The 23656-nt window shown below is 41.7% G+C and overlaps 1 protein-coding gene across 2 annotated transcripts in view; it reads right to left on the bottom strand.

Annotated features, from left to right (window-relative positions):
• Positions 1-23656, bottom strand: part of LOC126095214 (RNA-binding protein 33-like) — a 225247-nt gene that overhangs the window by 22254 nt on the left and 179337 nt on the right. For both annotated transcript variants that reach the window (XM_049909950.1, XM_049909951.1), the window contains exon 14: positions 9123-9299. In XM_049909950.1, the coding sequence (XP_049765907.1) occupies positions 9123-9299 (177 nt within the window). The remainder of the gene's footprint in view (positions 1-9122; positions 9300-23656) is intronic.

Raw genomic sequence — 23656 nt, 5'->3', positions numbered from 1 at the left:
AATGAAACACTTCGTTTCAAATAAAATGATTGCCTCAGCGGAATTTCTTTAGCAAACTTGCAAAAATAACTTCATTCTTCTGCAAGGTGATTAATGCTTGACTGCTACTAACTTGGAAAGAAAATAAAATCAGAAACCGAAATTAATAATATATTTTTGCCCTCTGTAATTATGTGAATGCATTTTAATTCACTTCATAGCTCCCGGCCACAGAAATCCGTTTTGTTTTCATTTGACGTGGGAGCTGTACACGAAGAGAAGCAGCGAAATCACTTAACGTAAACACGGGTCACGTGGAGACTAACCTCCTCCCCACTACAACTCAGACAACTCTGTGCAAGCGCGAATCTGGCAGCTAGGGCGCGCGAGAAAAATTTTTCTCGTTTGCATCTGGCTGCTTGCTGCTACTACCAATGCAGCTAACAGCCAAACTTCAAGAAGCGGGAAGCGAGAGAAGGTACTGCTTATACGCGAGTCAAATGCGCATGCGCAACAGACCGCTGGCAACTGGTCAAACGAACCTAATGTGAACAGTTGTGACGTCATGCTCATAGCAAGCAGTTTATTGTTACGAAGAATTACAGTCTGCGCCCTACGGCCTTTAACATATTTTTGCTATCTGTAGACGCTTGTGCGTGCACGGTGTTATGTTGTCGTAAAATGCATATTTCCTTTGCCACTACAGTTTTATTTTTTTCCCTCTCGTTTATATTTTATTGCTGCAGTATCATTCTCCAGTAGCAGGATACAATAACATTCTTTGCTAGAGAATCAATTCTGCAGTCAAAACTACAAAAATGTAACTGAAAGCTAAAACAATGAAAAATTCCCGGAATTCCGAAAAATTCCCGGGTTTTTCCCGGTTTTCTCCCGGATGAAAAAATTCCCGGGTTTTCCCCGGAATTCCCGGTTGTCCCGGGTCGTATACACCCTGCAGTGGATCCCCAACTAGTGCCTGCAACTTTTCCTTTACCCCGCCCGGAAGATCTTTTTTGACAATCTGTGCCCGGGAAAATATTTTTCAAAGTTGGACCTAGCAGATGCGTACTTGCAAATACCGGTGGACGAAGAATCCCAGCGCGTATTGGTGGTTAACACGCATCTTGGATTGTACAGATTCAAAAGACTGCCATTCGGGTGTGCATCCGCCCCTGCATTGTTTCAGCAATATTTACAAACTGTTTGTGCGTCGGTCCCTACTGCTGCAAACTATCTGGACGATATTATGATCTCTGGAAAGACAGCAGCAGAACATTTACAAAATCTCTGAACGTTATTTCAGGTCTTGCGACATAATGGTCTTCGCTTGAGGAAGGACAAATGTGTGTTTTTTGCTCGTGACTTACCATATCTGGGACATGTAATCAATGCTCAAGGCATACATCCGAGTCCAGAGCACCTCCGTGCCATACAGGACTTGCCTTCGCCGCAGAATTTGAAGCAGCTACAGAGTGTGTTGGGAAAAATTAACTATTATAATAAATATATTCTGCATGCCTCTTCCATTTCAGCTCCGCTTCATCGCTTACGCCGTAAGGGTGTTCCGTTCGTCTGGTCGACGGAATGCGAACGCGCCTTTCGCCAATTGAAATCGGCGTTGCTTTCAAATACTTGCCTTACGCCATTCAATCCCCAGAAACCCCTTTTGTTGATGGTAGATGCCTCGGATTTCGGGATCGGTGCTGTGCTTGCGCACAAAGATGGTTCGCATGATCACCCTATTGCCTTTGCATCCAAATTGCTGTCGTCGGCGCAAAGAAATTATTCCCAGATCGAGAAAGAAGCTTTGGCTCTCGTATTTGGTGTTACCAAGTTTCATGATTTCTTGTATGGTCGTCACTTTACCATCATCACAGACCACAAACCTTTGACATCGCTTTTTCATCCGAACAAGCCTGTACCTCCACGTACAGTGCAGAAATTCATTCGCTGGTCTATTTTCCTCTCGCAGTACCGCTACGATATCTTGTATCGGTCCACTGCTAAGCACGGAAACGCCGATGCGTTGTCCCGTTTGCCTGTTGCTGAGGATAGAGCATTCGATTCTTCCGAACTTGCTTGCATGTTCATTGATGCGGAAACTGATGACGTGGTCGAATCGTTTCCGATTGTTTTTCGTTGTGTAGCTACAGCCACAGCTGCTGACCCTGTCCTTGTTACCGTTTTGCGTTTTGTTGCTACGCAATGGCTCTTGTCGAAGTCACGGATTGAGGATCCGTTGGTTCGCCGATTTTTTGCTCACAAGGAGCGACTTTTTGTACGACGTGGTGTTTTGTTGTTGCGTTCTGATAATGATCAGTCTAGGGTCGTGGTCCCACGTTCGTTACAGTCCTCTGTCTTAAAGCTTCTCCACCAAGGACATTGGGGTATAGTGCGTACGAAACAACTTGCTCGTCAGCACTGTACTTGGTTCGGAATCGATGCTGCGATTACGAATATGTGCTCTTCTTGCATGGCGTGTGCCGAACAACAATCCGCACCGCCGCGGAAATTCTTTGCTTGGCCAAAAGCCACTTCCCCTTGGCAACGCTTACATATCGATTTTGCTGGTCCATTCTGGAATGCTAGATGGTTGGTTGTTGTCGATTCCTTCAGTAATTTTCCATTTGTTGTCCGGATGTCTTCCACGATGTCGTCTGCCACCATCCAAGCGTTGTCTGCTATCTTTTGCATTGAAGGTCTTCCACAGACTATTGTTTCCGACAATGGCCCACAATTCAAGTCCGCAGAATTTCAGTCATTCTGCAATGCCAATGGTATTCAACATCTGACGTCTGCGCCGTTTTCGCCTCAGTCAATCGGTGCCGCTGAACGATTGGTCCGGACTTTCAAGTCACAGATGTTGAAGTTGAAAGAGTCGCATTCTCGGGAGGACGCGTTGTTGCTCTTTTTGTCTTCGTATCGCTCTCAGCCCCGCGATGGTCGCTCGCCGGCTGAGTTGCTTCATGGTCGTCCTCATCGAACCTTGATGTCTTTGCTGCATCCGCCGCATCAGGTTCCTGTGCAGTGGCAGACTCCTGCTTTTGCTCCAGGCAACGTTGTATTCTATCGCCACTATCGCGGTTCACGGCGTTGGCTCGCAGGGCGCATTCTTCGCTGCCTCGGCCGCGCAATGTATTTGGTTTTGGGGGCCTCTGGTGAGGTGCGTCGGCATCTCAATCAGCTGCGCCTATGTCGTCGCATGGGTTCTGCCGCTCCCGTCTGCTTTCAGTGACGGTGCCGTCCGGTCAGCGCCCTGGGGACCCATCTACTGGCTCGCCTCATCCCTAGGTGTTACCGACGATGCCTTCCTATTTGCCCCATGGCGTCGCGCCGCCGCCCGCAGTGGACACTTCGCTGCAGCCACCAAGCGCCTCCCTGGGTCACGTGCCGCCAATCGCTTCCCGTGACCAGCTGTCCTCCGCCATGGAACTCTTGCCCGCTCCGGACCACATGGCGTCATCGCGCGTCGGATACCCCGACGCAATGGAGGTCGACCCTTCGGCCCCTCCTGTCTCATTACGGGCGCATACGCCGCATGTTGACGTGCACCCTGGACTAGGTTTTCAGGCGTTTCCTAGCTCTCCTCGCACCGAATGGCCGGGTGCGGGTGGCACAGCCTCGCCTGTTGTTAGGCTCCCCACCTCATCGCATACATCAACATGGGGCCCTCCCCACGGCGGGCGGAAGCCTTATAACACGACCGTTCGCCGATTTGCGGGGGAGGAATGTGGTGTCATCGCTAGACACCACACTTGCTAGGTGGTAGCTTTAAATCGGCCGGGGTCCATTAGTACATGTCGGACCCGCGTGTCGCCACTGTCAGTAATTGCAAACCGAGCGCCACCACACGGCAGGTCTAGAGAGACGTACTAGCACTCGCCCCAGTTGTACGACGACTTTGCTAGCGACCACACTGACGAAGCCTTTCTCTCATTTGCTGAGAGATAGTTAGAATAGCCTTCAGCTAAGTCCATGGCTACGACCTAGCAAGGCGCCATTAACTATATCTGAGAGTCTCACTTGTATCATCAAGAATGCTGTATACAAATGATGGAGTAAAGTTAAGTATTTCAGCAGCTACGTACTTTTCTTTATAGCATTCATTCATTAAGTATCCTGTTCCAGACCTCACGCCCGTCTGCGTTAGATTATAGCGTGCATTTCGGCCTCCTCTATCTACAAGGTGTTGGCACATTTGCCAACACATCAGAAACCACCGTCACATTTCAGCATTGTTTGAAATGATCGGTAGAGCTGTGCTATTCCCTTCAACGCCACCTAGGAACAAAGCCTACACATGTGAGCTGAGTAGGCTTTGTTCCTAGGTGGTGTTGCTTCCTTTGCTAGTTGGCAGAATACCCTTTGTTGCCTGTGCCATTACTGTTTTCGTAACTATTCTGCGCAGTGCAAGGTTTGGCTTATGTATCTCAATGCATCCTTATAGTGATGTCTATAATTATAGACTTTGTGAGGATGACTTGACTGCAGTATGAAGTGGTTCCCGATTAGTGACAAACATCATCAACATGGTCTGTCAACTGATGGAGGGGACAGAGATACTCTAAAGGCGAAAACGAGAAGTATGACGATAACTATTTATTTCTAGGCTTCACAAACACGACATTCAATGGTGAAGAATGTCTGCAGTGTGTAGTTTGTCTAACAATTTCAGCTGCTGATAGCATGAAATCTAACAAGAGACATTTTGAAACCAAACATCCTGAATAAACGGGAAGACCAAAAGATTTTTGTTTGTCAGGAAACTAAATGTTTTATTATCAACCCAAGAACTTTGCTAGAACAACAAATGATACGTCTAAGGCTCTTTTAGCCTCTTACCAGATTTCTCATAGAATTTCTAAACGCAAGAAACTACACACGGTTGCAGAAACTCTGATTTTACCAGCAGCAATTGATATAGTATCAACAATGTTTGGCAACTCATTTGCTCAACAAATGAAAAGTGTTCCTGTATCGAATGACACATTGCGTAGAAGAATTTCACACATTTCTGATGATTTAGTTGAGCATTTAATCGATAAATCGTGCAACAACTACTTTGCACTTCAAGTGGACAAAGCAACTGACATTCTTAAAGATGCTAATTTGATTGCTTATGTTCATTTCGTTGATGAATTTAACATTCAAGAGGAATTTCTTTTCTGTGAGCCGATAGAGAAAACAGCTACAGCTGAAAGCCTTTTTGACATGCTCAATACTTGTTTTAATCGAAACGGTATATCATGGAATCGGTGCACTGGAGTATGCACAGACGGAGCTCACTCAATGTCTGGAATTCGTGGTGGATTGCAAGTGAAAGTTAAAGCTGTAGCTCTTGATGCTGTATGGTCTCACTGAATAATACCGAGAGACTCTGGCCACTAAAGAATTTAGCCCACCCCTTCACAAAGTTCTGCAAACGGTTATACAAACAGTTAATATTATTAAGGCAAAATCTATAAATTGGAGGCTTTTTGAAGTGCTATATGAGGAGATGGGTGCTGAACACACTCAGTTGCTCTTTTTTAGTAATGATTGATGGCTTTTAAGGAGTAAAGTATTGAAAAGAATGTTTGCACTGAGGAATGAGGTATTCTGTTTTTAAGGAGAGAAGTCAGTCACTCTTTGGCAGACTGTTTCAAGAACAGAGATTTTTTATTTAAAATGGTTTACCTCACTGATATTTTTGAGAATCTAAATATTCTTAACACTTCACTTCAATGTAATCAGGCAACGTACTATCTCGGAATGAAAAGGTGAAGGTGTTCATAAATAAATTAGAGCTGAGGAAAAACCGAATACAGAGTGACATACTACACTCATGCTCATAAATGAAGGATAATTGCAGAATGTGGTGCCACACAACATGGCACTACACAAAACTGGCACTAATAGCATAGGCACATAGGGAACACACACGGCACAGATCTGTTAAGTCACGGTATTGGTGATAAGTTGAGAAAACCATCCCGAAACACTTGTGCTACAAAACACCACTGTTTCTTGCGAATGTACCCTGATATCAATACGGGAAATGATCACCATGCATATGTACAGACCGAACAATGGGTTGGCACACTCTGGATCAGATGGCCGAGCAGCTGCTGGTGTATAGCCTCCCATTCTTGCACCAGTGCCTGTTGGAGCTCCTGAAGTTTACTAGGTGTTTGAAGACGAGCAACAATAAGTCGACCGAGAGCATCCCAGACGTGCTTGATGGGGTTTAGGTCTGGAGAACAGGCAGGCCACTCCATTTGCCTGATATCTTCCATTTCAAGGTACTCCTCCACGATGGCAGCTCGATGGGGCCGTGCATTATCATCCATCAGGAGGAAGGTGGGACACAGTGCACCCTCGAAAAGGCAGACATACGGGTGCAAAATGATGTCCCGATACACCTGACCTGTTACAGTTCCTCTGTCAAAGACATGCAGGGGTGTAGGTGCACCAATCATAATCCCACTCCACACCATCAAACCACGACCTCCATACAGGTCCCTTTCAAGGATATTAAGGGGTTGGTATCTGCTTCTTGGTTATGCCTGATGAAAACTGGCAAGAATCACTGTTCAGACTATACCTGGACTCGTCCACGAACATAACCTGGGACCACTGTTCCAATGACTATGTACTGTAGACTGTGTGTCTGGAGACAACTGTTCCAGAGGCTGCAGTAAGATACCAAGCAAGGCTGCAGTACTCTGTGGCTGTCTGCAGGCACTGATGGTGAGATATCGGTCTTCTTGTGGTGTTGCAAACTGTGGATGTCCCATACTGTAGCGGCTGGACACGTTTCCTGTTTGCTGGAATTGTTTCCATAATCTTTAGATCACACTTTGTGGCACAAGGAGGGTCCGTGCTACAACCTGCTGTGTTTGACCAGGCTCCAGCCATCCTAGTATTCTACCCCATCAATATGTATTCTTTGAGCCATTTTCAACACACATTCACCATTAGCACGTCTGAAAACATCTGCACACTTACTCGCTGCACTGTACTCTGACATGCACCAACACACCTCTGTGTATGTGGACTGCTGCCAGCGCCAATGCAACACAAGATCATACCGCAAGGTGCTTTAAACCCGTAAACCACCCACCAGAGCATTGTCTCACCATGTATCAGCATTATCTTTAATTTATGAGCATGAGTGTAGATATGTTCCTTACTGTAGTGTCACTGTTAGAGGACACAGAAAATCTGATACTTCCAATGGCTTGCTTTCATCATCATCTTGCTAAATTAACAGTTCACTTCGAGAAGTATTTCAGCAACGATTTTGTTAAACTTAATTGGATTGAAAATCCATTCATTAATGCTCCTGGACCATCATTTCTAAATACAAAGAGCAAGAACAACTTATTGAACTCACTTGTGATACTTCACTGAAGAATAAATTTAATGAAGTGTCTTTGCTGGAGTTTTGGATACATATTAGTAAGGATTTTCCAACACTAAGCAAAAATGCAATGAAGATCCTGATTCCTTTTGCAACAACATACTTGTGCAAGATTAGATTTTCAGCTGTGAAGTCCACTACTGTTCAAAGCTAAATGTTAACAAAGAACTTCGAGTGGCTCTTTCTGCTATTCCTCCACGTCTTGAGGAACTTTGTTCTCAAAAGCAAGCGCATCCATCACACTAAACTTCTTAATTTAAATTTTTATTGCTCTTATAATTCTTGTTTGTTGAATTGTACATAATGTTCATTTCATAGTTTTTGCATAAATGAAAATGTGATACAGATAAACAATTTGTTCCATATTTTCATTACAATGAGTCTTGTTATTTTTGGTTTCTGCTGCATAAAATCCTTTTCAATTGAGTTTGGTAAATATAATGAGGAAAAAATATAAAATATGACTACTTTTATTAATAACAATAGGCTGGGGAGCCTGATACTATTTTTCCTAGTGAAGGGGGGCCCCAACGAAATATAGTCCTTTCACCTTATCTTTCTTTGCTTAGCATTAGTTCTCTGTCTGAGCTCTTGATATTCATATAGCTACTTTTGTTTACTCCAAAGGTTTCTCTAAATTCCTTATAGGTGGTATATATCTTTCTCCAAATTATACGTGCTTCTACAGGCTTGCATTTGTCCTCTAGCTGTTCCTGCTCAGCCATTTTGCACTTTGTGCCAATCTCATTTTGTAGACATATGTACTTTGTTTCACCTTCTTCATTTGCTGCAGTTCTGTATTTTCTCCTTTCATTAACTAAATTCAGTATCTCTTGTCTTGTCCAAGGATTTCTACTACACCATGTCTTTTTACCTATTTGATCCTCTGCTGCCTTCACTATTTCATCATTCAAAGCTACTCATCAATGTTTACTGTATTCCCTGTGCGTGCGCACATGCACACACATGCTTAAACTAATAAAGAGCTATAGTTCACAAGCTAGTGAAATTTTCTCTTCCATCCACATATAGATGAGGTACAGGTAAGATATTGTCTATGCATGTATTTTCTTTTCAATCATGGAATATCTGCTATTTTAATACAATCTTATAATCTGTTTTCAGTTCACATGATTGGTGTTTTTAGAATCCATGCTGGTTAGCAAGGAGGATTTTAGAAGCCTATGAAATGTAGAGAATCAGGAGATGGTTTAAGATCACATGAATTGGTTCAATGGAAAACGATGACCTCCTTACTTTATGTCAATGACAAGCAGAAACGGCTAATACAATAGACAATCAATATGAAAGATAGGATGATTGGCCACAAATGAGTCGTTACTGCAAACTGTAGTTGAAGGGGTGGTGGAAAGAAAGAATCACAGGAGCTACCTTAGATAAATGTAAGTTAATGTGTATGGGTGGGAAAAATAATACAGTAACATTCGAGTACAGCACTAGTAGGAATGGAGAACTGCACCAAATCAACCTTATGGTTGATGACCAAAACAACATTTCTGTACACTCTAAAATAATAGCCATTATGGTACTTAATCACTGTTTATCCTACCACAGAACAATTATTAATATTACCACATATAAGTAATGAGAGAAATAATCTGTATTCTCTGGATGGCATACATAAATCACAACTGGGTGCCATTTTTGTGAAATGGTTACTATTGAGTCAGTATGAAGACTATACAATAGAGCACTAATGGTCACATAAAATTATACTTACATTTTTCCGTAGAACTGGAATGCCCTGTACTGACTGTTTGGTGACTACAGACACCTTCTGTATAGGTAGCTGTTTAAGCTGCTGGCCTCCTTGCGATAAGAATTGTTGTTGTGGCGGTATTTGTTGATGCTGTTGGTGGAAGTGGTGTTGATGCTTTTGATGATGCTTTAACTGCCGCTGTTAGGAATATTTTGAAAACAGTTCTTTATTTACAATGACATTTCAATAAATACAAAAATTTCATTCTGTTCTTTAATTAAATTAATTATCACTTTGTAGTGCAGATGGTGCATATTACTAGCACTGCAACTGTCCTTTCAATTACACAATAAAGCTTATTTTGAACAGATAAGCAATGAAACAAGACACTTGTAACATTGAAATCTGCAGTAGTAGTTCAGTGTCTTCAGGATTTTTAAGAAATGACACTGATCCAAATATCCACAATACCCGATGTCAGTAATGGTTCTTTTTTTATGTGCAGTATGTTACATTCATAAACATGCAGGGTCAATTGCCAGTCCCTGCATTCATCAATTCTCTGCAGGTATGCCTGCAATTCACTATCATCTTTTGACATTGGTATCTTCCTACAGGCACATAATCTGCAAACAATTTCATGGAGCTTCCACTGTTGTCCACAGGGTCATTTATATAGCTTGTAAACAGTAATGGTCATATCCACATTTACTTGTGTACTCCTGGAATTATCTTGAATCCAGTCATCTGGTCCGATTGTCAATAAGGTCTTATTTTTTTCAGTATGTGACAGTGCGGGCCTGTACCAAATGCCCTACTGAAGTAAAGGAACACAACATCAACTTGAAAATCGATATCAACAGTGCTGTGGATCTGAGAGAGGAACAGAGCGATCTGAGTTTCACAAGATCTCCGTTTGTGGAATCCATTTTGAGTTTTATAGATGCATGTTTGTTCTCAAAACCTCCATAATATGTGAGGATAAAACAGATTCCATAATTCTACAACCGATTGACATCAGCGATATGGGCCTGTAATTATGTGCGTTTTATGGTACCCTTCGTTGCTCCAGCGACCTATGATAAACTGCTGCTGGAAGGGAAGGCAAGTTCTCTGCACAATCTCTATAGAATCTTAAAGGGTATCTCATCTGTTCCAGATGTTAATGATTTCCATCTGATTACCGATTTTACCTACACTTAAAACTTCTTAGTTTTAGTCAGACTGGTTGGTTTAATTTTGGTTTCACAGTCACTGAACATATTTGTTGTTGCTCTCCTTACACTCATTTTCATTTTGTTCAGCTTTTGTTGTCAGCTAGGTTTTGAGTTCTCTTAAATTTGTGATGAAACTCTGCTTTTTTAGCAACTTTCTAACGAAACTATTGAACCAACTGGATCTTTTGCATCCCTTAAAGCCTTGCTTGGAACACACTTTTCTAAGGCATATGGAATATTGTCCCCCCCCCCCTCCCCCCCATTTATCGTCACCACTGAATATTTTATGTTGACTACTCAGATACTCCGCAATTTGTATCCTGTAACTCTGTCTAAGTAAAAATATTTTCCTACCCCCCCCCCCCCCCCCCATGAACCATGGACCTTGCCGTTGGTGGGGAGGCTTGCGTGCCTCAGCGATACAGATGGCCGTACCGTAGGTGCAACCACAACGGAGGGGTATCTGTTGAGAGGCCATACAAACGCGTGGTTCCTGAAGAGGGGCAGCAGCCTTTTCAGTAGTTGCAGGGGCAACAGTCTGGACGATTGACTGATCTGGCCTTGTAACATTAACCAAAACGGCCTTGCTGTGCTGGTACTGCGAACGGCTGAAAGCAAGGGGAAACTACAGCCGTAATTTTTCCCGAGGACATGCAGCTCTACTGTATGAGTAAATGATGATGGCGTCCTCTTGCATAAAATATTCCGGAGGTAAAATAGTCCCCCATTCGGATCTCCGGGCGGGGACTACTAAGGAGGACATTGTTATCAGGAGAAAGAAAACAGGCGTTCTATGAATCGGAGTGTGGAATGTCAGATACCTTAATCATTGGGTAGGTTAGAAAATTTAAAAAGGGAAATGGATAGGTTAAAGTTAGATATAGTGGGAATTAGTGAAGTTCGGTGGCAGGAGGAACAAGACTTTTGGTCAGATGATAGGTTATAAATACAAAATCATATAGGGGTAATGCAGGAGTAGGTTTAATAATGAATAAAAAAATAGGAGTGCGGGTTAGCTACTACAAACAGCATAGTGAACGCATTATTGTGGCCAAGATAGACACAAAGCCCATGCCTACTACAGTAGTACAAGTTTATATGCCAACTACCTCTGCAGATGATGAAGAAATAGATGAAATGTATGATGAAATAAAAGAAATTATTCAGATAGTGAAGGGAGACGAAAATTTAATAGTCATGGGTGACTGGAATTCGAGTGTAGGAAAAGGGAGAGAAGGAAACTTAGTAGGTGAATATGGATTGGGGGTAAGAAATGAAAGAGGAAGCCGCCTGGTAGAATTTTGCACAGAGCACAACTTAATCATAGCCAACACTTGGTTCAAGAATCATAAAAGAAGGTTGTATACCTGGAAGAATCCTGGAGATACTAAAAGGTATCAGATAGATTATATAATGGTAAGACAGAGATTTAGGAACCAGATTTTAAATTGTAAGACATTTCCAGGGGCAGATATGGACTCTGACCACAATCTATTAGTTATGAACTGTAGATTAAAACTGAAGAAACTGCAAAAAGGTGGGAATTTAAGGAGATGGGACCTGGGTAAACTGAAAGAACCAGAGGTTGTAGAGAGTTTCAGGGAGAGCATAAGGGAACGATTGACAGGAATGGGGGAAAGAAATACAGTAGAAGAAGAATGGGTAGCTCTGAGGGCTGAAGTAGTGAAGGCAGCAGAGGATCAAGTAGGTAAAAAGACGAGGGCTAATAGAAATCCTTGGGTAACAGAAGAAATATTGAATTTAATTGATGAAAGGAGAAAATATAAAAGTGCAGTAAATGAAGCAGGCAAAAAGGAATACAAACGTCTCAAAAATGAGATCGACAGGAAGTGCAAAATGGCTAAGCAGGGATGGATAGAGGACAAATGTAAGGATGTAGAGGCTTGTCTCACTAGGGGTAAGATAGATATTGCCTACAGGAAAATTAAAGAGACGACCTTTGGAGAGAAGAGAACCACTTGTATGAATATCAAGAGCTCAGATGGCAACCCAGTTCTAAGCAAAGAAGGGAAGGCAGAAAGGTGGAAGGAGTATATAGAGGGTTTATACAAGGGCGATGTACTTGAGGACAATATTATGGAAATGGAAGAGGATGTAGATGAAGACGAAATGGGAGATAAGATACTACGTGAAGAGTTTGACAGAGCACTGAAAGACCTGAGTCGAAACAAGGTCCCGGGAGTAGACAACATTCCATTTGAACTACTGACGGCCTCGGGAGAGCCAGTCATGACAAAACTCTACCATCTGGTGAGCACGATGTATGAGACAGGCAAAATACCCTCAGACTTCAAGAAGAATATAATAATTCCAATCCCAAAGAAAGCAGGTGTTGACAGATGTGAAAATTACCGAACTATCAGTTTAATAAGTCACAGCTGCAAAATACTAACGCGAATTCTTTACAGACGAATGGAAAAACTGGTAGAAGCCGACCTCGGGGAAGATCAGATTCGATTCCGTAGAAATGTTGGAACACGTGAGACAATACCGACCTTACGACTTATCTTAGAAGAAAGATTAAGAAAAGGCAAACCTACGTTTCTAGCATTTGCAGACTTAGAGAAAGCTTTTGACAATGTTAACTGGAATACTCTCTTTCAAATTCTAAAGGTGGCAGGGGTAAAATACAGGGAGGGAAAGGCTATTTACAGTTTGTACAGAAACAGATGGCAGTTATAAGAGTCGAGGGGCATGAAAGGGAAGCAGTGGTTGGGAAAGGAGTAAGACAGGGTTGTAGCCTCTCCCCGATGTTATTCAATCTGTATATTGAGCAAGCAGTAAAGGAAACAAAAGAAAAATTCGGAGTAGGTATTAAAATTCATGGAGAAGTAGTAAAAACTTTGAGGTTCGCCGATGACATTGTAATTCTGTCAGAGACAGCAAAGGACTTGGAAGAGCAGTTGAACGGAATGGACAGTGTCTTGAAAGGAGGATATAAGATGAACATCAACAAAAGCAAAACGAGGATAATGGAATGTAGTCAAATTAAGTCGGGTGATGCTGAGGGAATTAGATTAGGAAATGAGACACTTAAAGTAGTAAAGGAGTTTTGCTATTTAGGGAGTAAAATAACCGATGATGGTAGAAGTAGAGAGGATATAAAATGTAGACTGGCAATGGCAAGGAAAGCGTTTCTGAAGAAGAGGAATTTGTTAACATCGAGTATAGATTTAAGTGTCAGGAAGTCGTTTCTGAAAGTATTTGTATGGAGTGTAGCCATGTATGGAAGTGAAACATGGACGATAACTAGTTTGGACAAGAAGAGAATAGAAGCTTTCGAAATGTGGTGCTACAGAAGAATGCTGAAGATAAGGTGGGGGAGATCACGTAACTAATGAGGAGGTATTGAATAGGATTGGGGAGAAGAGAAGTTTGTGGCACAACTTGACTAGAAGAAGGGATCGGTTGGTAGGACATGTTTTGAGGCATCAAGGGATCACAAATTTAGCATTGGAGGGCAGTGTGGAGGTTAAAATCGTAGAGGGAGACCAAGAGATGAATACAATAAGCAGATTCAGAAGGATGTATGTTGCAGTAGATACTGGGAGATGAAGAAGCTTGCACAGGATAGAGTAGCATGGAGAGCTGCATCAAACCAGTCTCAGGACTGAAGACCACAACAACAACAACAACAACACCTTTTACCAGTTCTTATAAAACTCATAATCAATGATGCAATCACTGTCCTATGATCACTGTTTTCAATTACGAATCTAAGTATTTTTGTTGGATGTGAAATTATGACTTATGCCAACATCAAAATTGAAAGAAATGCAATAGAAAAGACTGGTTACTTTTCTTATTTAAGGACCGCAGTCATAGAAAACAACAGATGCAGCATGAAAATTAGGAAAAGTGCAATAGCTAAACGCACTTCCACTGTAGAAAGACAACTACTAGTGAAGAAGCTGTTTAATATAAAAAAGATAAAACAATGTATCAAGATGTCAATCTGTATTGTACTACTGTATGGCTGTGAAAGCTGGACACTGTTAAAGATAGACAGAAAGTAACTAGAAGTGATGGCAATGTGGCTTTGGAGTTAACAAGGACTAGTTTGGCAGAAATGAAAATCAATCATGTTCTAAAAGAGATCAATGAGCAGAGAAACCTAATAACAACTACACAAAAAAGAAAACAAAACTTTTTCAACATTTATTAAGTACAATGAGCTTTTAAAAGACATACTGGAAGGTAAAAATTTGACAAAGAAAACCAAGAGGAGGTCAAGAAAGGAAATAGTTGAAGACGTATTGAAAGTAACAAGGTGCCAAAATTATGATGAAATGAAGAGGAAAGTACAAAATAGAGGAAAATGATTGCAATGGCAAGGCATCGTCTTTAGCTTTTGGTGAGTATGGTAATCCCTTCTCCCCTTTTCCCATGCCCTCCCTCTTCCTGTATGTAAAATGTCATATGTAGATACTGTCAATCTTATAGAAATGCGGATTTGATAACAGTTCGCTTAACTAGTCAAAAAATGTCTCCCTCTGTCAAGAAGTAATCTCAAAAGATACCCAAACCACTCCTAACGACAGTAATACAAAACTGCAAATTAACAAATTTTAAACCAAAATTGGGAGTATCCATAAGCTGTTGGTAATGGAATGATTAACAAACGAGTAAAGTAAAACAATCCAGGAGCTTAGTGTGTGGCACAAAAGGAAATTCAGAAGCAAAAATACAATGAGAAATTACACATGCCAAGCTAATAATCTTTATGAATTTGTCAACATTACAGTATTTTATTCTTATCTCCACATTGAAGCAAAAGCAAATCAATAGCAGAGTAAACAATCACTGTTACTAAAAAAGTGTAGCAAGAATTAACGAGATGAAAAAGTTTGCTTCACTGGTCACTGCATGCAAGGCAAAATGGCCAAACAGCTGGAACAATTTAGTTTGTGTGTGTGTGTGTGTGTGTGTGTGTGTGTGTGTGTGTGTGTGTGTGGTGTGTGTGTTAGTTAAGAACAAGTCTGAAAGGTTAGCAATGTTTTCAATCTTGTTTCCTGTTAACCACTCAGTGCTTCAACTGAATCAGTGAGTGGAAAAGCAGAACAACTCTGATACTGGTAGTTTTTAATTGAGATAGCCAAAATCAAATTGAAACCTGATGAGTTGAAGAGAAGTATGACTGGTACACTATGTACATATTTATGAGGCCGAGTCAATCCCTGCCGAGTGGTCCAGCACTGGTTGCTTGACCATCTCAGAAAAATTTTATATTTGCTGTATAATTCCCCAATGCTTAGTACTCACAAAAATATTTTTTTAAAAAAATTATTGTTTATTATGTTGAAATGGTGGCCATATTTGTTCCAGGGCCCATACGTTTTTTCGTACTTGCAAGCATCTACATTTTTTACAATTATTCAGTAGTGGATTGTCCCAAGCCTTTCAGATAAAATGTATTTCCTTCAACACACTCTGGGCTACAAATTAACATCATTATCACTTAGCTGAATGTATTCTTTAATATATATTTTAATAGTTCAAAGTTATCAGCCACAAATTAAAAAAAAACTTCGAATAGTAGTTTTCCAAAGAAAGATTAATTTCTCAGCTTTAATATTTTTTTCTGCTACTACACTGTATAATATAGTTACTTTTTATAGCGTATCAATGGTGAGCAGATTACACTTAAGAAAATACACTATTTTAAAAAATGGAATGAATGGAAAATGGATATGAATCTCATTAATGTCGTTTTCAAGTACAACTACTTTGAATTCAACGGACAACTGCACCAGCAGTCTGATGGGCTCGCTATGGGCAACCCTTTAGCTGGCATCCTTGCCAACATCTTTATCAATTCCTTGGAAAAAAAGCTGTTTAACCGTGTCTCAGCCACTTCACTAGGTATCCTTTCTTACACAAGATACGTTGATGATATTCTAGTCATCTATAACAGACCTGCCGATAGAACTGATCATATATTTAAACTTTTTAACGACCTCCATGAAAAAATTTCTTTCACTATTGAACTTGAAAACGAAAACCGCCAATTACATTATTCAGACTTGACGCTTACAATAGAAGACAATAACATCACTTTCAATATTTTTCGAATAGAAACGTATACTGACCAAATCGTGCCTGCTTCCTCTTTTCATCCACAGTCTCAAAAAATGGCCCTTTTTCACTCTGCCGTCCACCGAGCCACCTCTATACCACTTTCAATAGAAAAGTTTAATGAGGAGATTAATTTACTTAAAACCATAGCAGGCAATAATGAATATACACCTAACATAGTGGACAATATCCTAAAAAAGAAAACTACAAGAACTACCATGCTCAACACCTCATGCACTGAAATTAACCCCCAAAAAAAAGTTTTTCTATTCCTTTCATAGGACTAATTTCCTATCAGATTCAGCGCATGCTTCGCAACAAATACAACTGCAATGTTGCCTTCTCTACTAATAATAATCTAAAGAGAAACTTCATTCATAATTTGAAATCCATTCGCTCCCCTACAGAAAGTTCTGGCGTTTATAAGATCATCTGCGATACCTGCTCCTCCTATTATATAGGGCAAACTGGACGTGCTTTCACCATCAGATATAAAGAACATCTTTTGAGAAAGAACGGCACCAGTCCCCTAAATTCATCCTTTGCCGATCATCTCTTAATTAATGGACACGCGCCTAAAGCCATAGGCAATAACAATATTCTGCATACTGAAAAGAAGGGGCGTAGGTTAGATGTTTTAGAGGTTTTAAACATCTCTCTCGTCATGATGGCCTCATTCCCAACGAACAGCTGCAGCTGCGAAATAAAAACTTTTTCGGCTGTATAAAGCCATTGCTTGATTTTGATTCAGATTCCCTCATGCAATTTACCGAAATGTTGTTTTCCTGTTACATCTATGCTGTTTTCTTGCAAGTCATAACTAACGTTTTTTTACGTTACAAAATGTATCTCTGTTTAAAGCAGATAAATATGTAACTTCATCCTACTATTATTAGTGCTTACGTTATGCCGGAATCAGCTGCATCACAATTTCATGTGTCTAATTTTGAATGTACAGTAGCCTAGTTGTTTCTGTGGCTACTATATGGCGCACGTAGCAACACCATGTTTACTTGTCAACACTTTCTAACGTGAGCACCTCAGTCTTGTTGCAACACTTGTTCACTAAAGTACGAGCAGCCCTTAGCGGCTCACCATCTTACTTACAACTATTCATTATGTTGCTTTTCCGGCTTAGATCTTTTTTAATATGTGACTTGTAAGTACTGCATCTTTTTCCAGTAAGTACAAAGTTTAATTTTATTAATGTATTATATACTTAATATGTTTTACAACAGTTAGTCTAATTATGAAGACGATGCTCATAGTAGTGTCGAAACTTGGTCAATTTTGACTTAATATTTGTGACCGAGGGCTTACTTGTTCTACGATATTTGTTTTAATTTTTCCATTTTGTGGCCTGCAATATCTTTGTTGGGGGACCAGGTGAAAATCTGAAAATTTCACAGTTAATAGATCTTTATGATATCAAACTTCAGTATAAATTTCAACTTTGAGATTCAATTGGAAGTTATGGAAAAAAAGATTACATACCCGCGTCAAAAATGTGTTTTTTAACATCTGTGATATCTGGCATGCTAATCAAATAAAGTATACCAACTGCATAATGTAACACACCACATTACACTAGCTAATGATTATTTGTCGAAACAATGCTGTGGTAATTGTTTCAGCAGGCTAACAATTGCATCTGCAAGCCTATACAAGTCTTACTGTTGTCTTCCCCATTACACCAACATTTGTCTACTTACACTTATTTATCTAGAAGTTCTTGAATGTGCAGTTGAAAAATGGTGTCTCAGTGTTCTGCTGGTGTTATTGTTAATGAAGCATGTCATAAAAGTGCGTAAGGAGTGTATCCTAAAGATATTACTTTAACTGAAGATTATAGTGAAGAGGAAAAAGTGTTGTTTTACTTACAAGTCGGCCCAGATGTCACATCAACATGCAAGTACCATGAAATGAAATACTTAAAAAAAAATTCATCACCTTTTTGGTCAATCTTGCATGGACCCTTATAAAAAACATATAACAAAAGGTCTGCGAGAAATAACATTTGATCATTACTCTAAAAATAAAAGCCCTTTTGTCAATCTTGTACCAGGAAAATCAATGTGTCCAACATGTTATTCTACGATACTTGTAATTCACAAGAGAAAGGATAGTGAAACCTCAGATACAGAATTTTGTGACTTATCAGCAACCATTAAAAAAGCAGATACAGCTTGTGAAATCCTGGGTATATTGCCTGCTAGTAAAATTAGAAAACTAAGTCAAGATATAAGACCAAGTGCCTTGAAAACAAAAACTGAGAAAGTGGCAGCTACAGTCAAGAATAATTTGGAAGTTTCATTTCAAAATACAATTTGTACTAAAACAGATGGAAGTTCTAAAACTTCACCAACCGAATATGATGATTTGATAGAAAAACTAAAAACTAAATGCAGTACTTCAAACAAGGAGGATACAATTAAGATTATAAGTTTACTGCTGAATCTTGGAGTCGAGCAAAAGTTAGTGATGAATTTAATGTGTCAGAACGTCTTGTTAAGTTAACAAGGCAATTAGTAAAAGAACAGGGAATTTTACCAGCATTACAAAAGAAAAAGCATCTAATTTGGTAGATGAAAACACAATCAATAAAGTTATTAAGTATTATGACACTGACAATAACAGCCATTTGATGTCTGGCAAAAAAAGACTGTGTTTCTGTGAAAGAAAATGGTTCTAAGATTCAAATACAAAAAAGGTTAATATTGTGTAATTGAAATGAACTATTCATTGAATTTAAAAAAGAGAATCCTGACATTAAAATTGGAAGATCAAAGTTTTACGAGTTGACACCAAGATGGTGTATTGTTGCAGGGGCATCTGGCACCCATAATGTGTGTGTGTGTGTGTGTGTGTGTGTGTGTGTGTGCGCGCGCGCGCACGCGCACATCTTCAGAACGCAAAGTTGATGACAGATGGGGCCAATCTTAGAGTTGACTACAAAGACCTTTTCGAAGTTATGGTAAGCAATATTGACAGTTACAATTGTAAGATCAAGGGAAAATGTGAAAATTGGCCAGGCAAACAACTCTTACGTGACATGTTTGAAGAATCCAAAGATGATGATTTGATGCCTGACAATATAAAACACAAACAATGGGTGACACAAGACAGAACTGAAATGGTGACAGTCATAAAATCATGAGAAGAGTTTTCTGAAGTGTTGGTGGCTAACCTTGAAAATCTGAAAATGCATTATTTTATTACAAAAGCTAAAAGTAAATTTTTGAAAGGCAAAAAGCAAACAAGCTGATGAATGCTTAGATGATGAGACTTACCAAACAAAAGCGCTGGCATGTCGATAGACACACAAACAAACACAAACATACACACAAAATTCAACCTTTCGCAACAGGTACACACTCGCGCACACACACACACACACATATCCATCCGCATATACACAGACACAAGCAGACATTTGTAAAGGCAAAGAGTTTGGGCAGAGATGTCAGTCGAGGCGGAAGTACAGAGGCAAAGATGTTGTTGAAAGACAGTTAAGGTATGGGCGGCGGCGAATTGAAATTAGAAATTAGCGGAGATTGAGGCCTGGCGGATAGCGAGAAGAGAGGATATGCTGAAGGGCAAGTTCCCATCTCTGGAGTTCTGACAGGTTGGTGTTAGTGGGAAGTATCCAGATAACCCGGACGGTGTAACACTGTGCCAAGATGTGCTGGCTGTGCACCAAGGCATGTTTAGCCACAGGGTGATCTTCATTACCCACAAACACTGTCTGCCTGTGTCCATTCATGCAATGTCAGTGTTAGAAAAGGGACTTAATTTTGCGCCTACTCCCAAGACCTTGCCCATCAAGGAGTTCATCAGTGCCGTTGAACAAGGTGTTTTAAAACTTCCGAATGATGTTGCTGAAGAAATAAGGCGAGAGGCTTGTAGATCAATAACCAGGATGCCTGCACCCAAGCAGAACGTCACCATTGAAGAAAGGAGAGCGCTCTGTTCTTTAAAAGAAGACAATGATATAGTAATTTTACCAGCTGACAAGGGTAACGCCACTGTTCTTATGCCTGCTACATCTTATTTTGGCAAGATGATGGACCTACTACAGGATACAGCGTATCGTCGACTCCAGAAAGATCCGACGGATGCTGTACAACGGAGGACATCCGCTCTCCTCAAATCCAGCCAACTTCCTGACCATCTGAAGAAGAGTTTAAGAGAACGAGCGCCAGTTCCGCCACGACTTTATGGCCTGCCTAAGACACATAAGGAGAATGTTCCGCTTCGCCCTATCGTTAGTAATATAGGTGCCCCAACATACCATCTAGCTAAACATCTGGCTTCTCTTCTGAGTCCCATGGTGGGGAAATGTGAACACCATATTCGAAACTCAGAAGATTTTATACGGCGAATGAAGAACCTGCGTCTTGAATCTACAGACTTACTAGTGAGTTTCGATGTGGTTTCCTTGTTCACACGGGTGCCTCTGATGGACTCATTACAACTTATAGGAGCCAAGCTCGAAGGGGATGTCTTACACCTTTTCAAACATGTGCTTACCTCGACTTACTTTTTATTTAACAACCAGTATTTCGAGCAGACTGACGGTGTTGCTATGGGTAGCCCTTTGTCTCCCATAGTAGCAAATCTTTTTATGGAAGATTTCGAGGACAAAGCACTTCAGATGGCGGTTCGGAAACCCAAATGTTTTTGGAGATATGTAGATGATACGTTTGTGGTATGGCCGCATGGGACAGCAACGCTTCCTTCGTTCCTGGAACATCTGAACTCCATCCATCCAAATATCTGTTTTACCATGGAGGTAGAAAAAGATGGTGAGCTCCCATTCCTGGATGTTTTGGTGCGTAGAAAAGGAGACGGCTCCTTGGGTCACAGTGTGTTCCGGAAGTCTACGCACACAGACTTGTATTTACAAGCTACGAGTTGTCATCATCCCTCACAGCGCAGCGGTGTATTACGGACGCTAGTGCATAGGGCTAGAGCCATCTCAGATCAGGACAGCTTATCGGCAGAGCTCAACCATCTCCGCTCTGTATTTGCCCAGAATGGGTACTCCGAGAAGCAGATCCGGAACGCGTTTCGACCAGCACGCTCCAAACCTCAAGAACAACCTGAAGAAGCAGATAACACCACGGGGTTGGTTTTTCTACCGTATGTCGGTGGCGTGTCTTTTAAGGTGGGCAGAATTTTCAAGAAACAGCGGATTAAATGTGTTTTCCGGCCTCCAGCAAAAGTGAAATCGATGCTGGGCTCTGTTAAGGACAACCTCGGCCTGAGGAGACCAGGAATATACAAAATCCCGTGCCAGTGTGGGAAATCTTATATTGGCCAGACGTGTCGTACGGTCAAAGACAGATGCGACGAACATAAACGTCACACGAGGTTGGGTCAGCCAGAGAAATCTGCGGTTGCTGAACATTGCCTTGACACGGGACACGGCATGAATTATGAAGAAACTAAGATCATCTCGCATGCTTCCACATACTGGGACTCCATCATCAAAGAGGCAGTCGAAATACGTATAAGCAGTGACCTATTAAACAGAGACACGGGGTTTCACCTGAGCAAAGCCTGGGAACCAGCCTTGGCGGCACTAAGGAATCGTCAGCCACAGATTAGCAACCGCGCCGAGTCAACGCAGATGGGAAGCCTTAGCGCAGATGCTTAAATCGCGCGCGCGAACGGGGTCCGTCGCTCCCGGCCGCATTTTCCCGCGCCGCGGCGCGCTTCCGCAGACCGCGACCCGTTTCTTCGGCAGAGGACTCTGGTATTCGACGCTGTCTACGATTGGTCTCCGATGACGTTATGCCCCACTGGCGCCTGCGCTGTTCTAGAAAGCCAGCATATAAATTGGCGCGCTTCTCAGCGACGCGACAGTAGCACCTGAAGATGGCGGGCAGTTGTCTCGCTGAAATATTGTGCGGTTTCTACAATATGATCCGGCGTAAATCCCGGGAACCTATCAAGCATGGACAGTTTAGTTTGTTGCTGGTCATTCCCACATAGAAGGCTTAACAGTGTAGGCAGGTCAGTTGGTAAATCACGTGGATGCTTTCACACGTGGCTCTGCCTTTGATCGTGTACGCCTTCCGGGTTACAGGACTGGAGTAGGCGGTGGTGGTGGGAGGGTAGGGAAGGTGATTTGGGGATTTCATAGGGATGAACTAAGAGGTTACGAAGGTTAGGTGGACGGCGGAAAGACACTCTTGGTGGAGTGGGGAGGATTTCATGAAGGATGGATCTCATTTCAGGGCAGGATTTGAGGAAGTCGTATCCCTGCTGGAGAGCCACATTCAGAGTCTGATCCAGTCCAGGAAAGTATCCTGTCACAAGTGGGGCACTTTTGGGGTTCTTCTGTGGGAGGTTCCGGGTTTGAGGAGATGAGGAAGTGGCTCTGGTTATTTGCTTCTGTACCAGGCCGGGAGGGTAGTTGCGGGATGCGAAAGCTGTTTTCAGGTTGTTGGTGTAATGGTTCAAGGATTCTGGACTGGAGCAGATTCGTTTGCCACGAAGACCTAGGCTGTAGGGAAGGGACCGTTTGATGTGGAATGGGTGGCAGCTGTCATAATGGAGGTACTGTTGCTTGTTGGTGGGTTTGATGTGGACGGACGTGTGAAGCTGGCCATTGGACAGGTGGAGGTCAACGTCAAGGAAAGTGGCATGGGATTTAGAGTAGGACCAGGTGAATCTGATGGAACCAAAGGAGTTGAGGTTGGAGAGGAAATTCTGGAGTTCTTCTTCACTGTGAGTCCAGATCATGAAAATGTCATCAATAAATCTGTACCAAACTTTGGGTTGGCAGGCCTGGGTAACCAAGAAGGCTTCCTCTAAGCAACCCATGAATAGGTTGGCGTACGAGGGGGCCATCCTGGTACCCATGGCTGTTCCCTTTAATTGTTGGTATGTCTGGCCTTCGAAAGTGAAGAAGTTGTGGGTCAGGATGAAGCTGGATAAGGTAATGAGGAAAGAGGTTTTAGGTAGGGTGGCAGGTGATCGGCGTGAAAGGAAGTGCTCCATCGCAGCGAGGCCCTGGACATGCGGAATATTTGTGTGTAAGGAAGTGGCAACAATGGTTACAAGGATGGTTTCCGGGGGTAACAGACTGGGTAGGGATTCCAGGCGTTCGAGAAAGTGGTTGGTGTCTTTGATGAAGAATGGAAGAATGGGAGACTGCATGTAATGGGTTGAAGGTGTTGATCTACGTATATATAATAGAGGGAAACGTTCCACGATATATATATATATATATAT

Source organism: Schistocerca cancellata, chromosome 8 (assembly GCF_023864275.1).
Source record: "Schistocerca cancellata isolate TAMUIC-IGC-003103 chromosome 8, iqSchCanc2.1, whole genome shotgun sequence".
In the NCBI taxonomy this organism is placed as follows: Eukaryota; Metazoa; Arthropoda; class Insecta; order Orthoptera; family Acrididae; genus Schistocerca; species Schistocerca cancellata.
The sequence above is the reverse complement of the archived record's forward strand: the minus strand, read 5'-3'. Positions and strand labels throughout refer to the sequence as shown.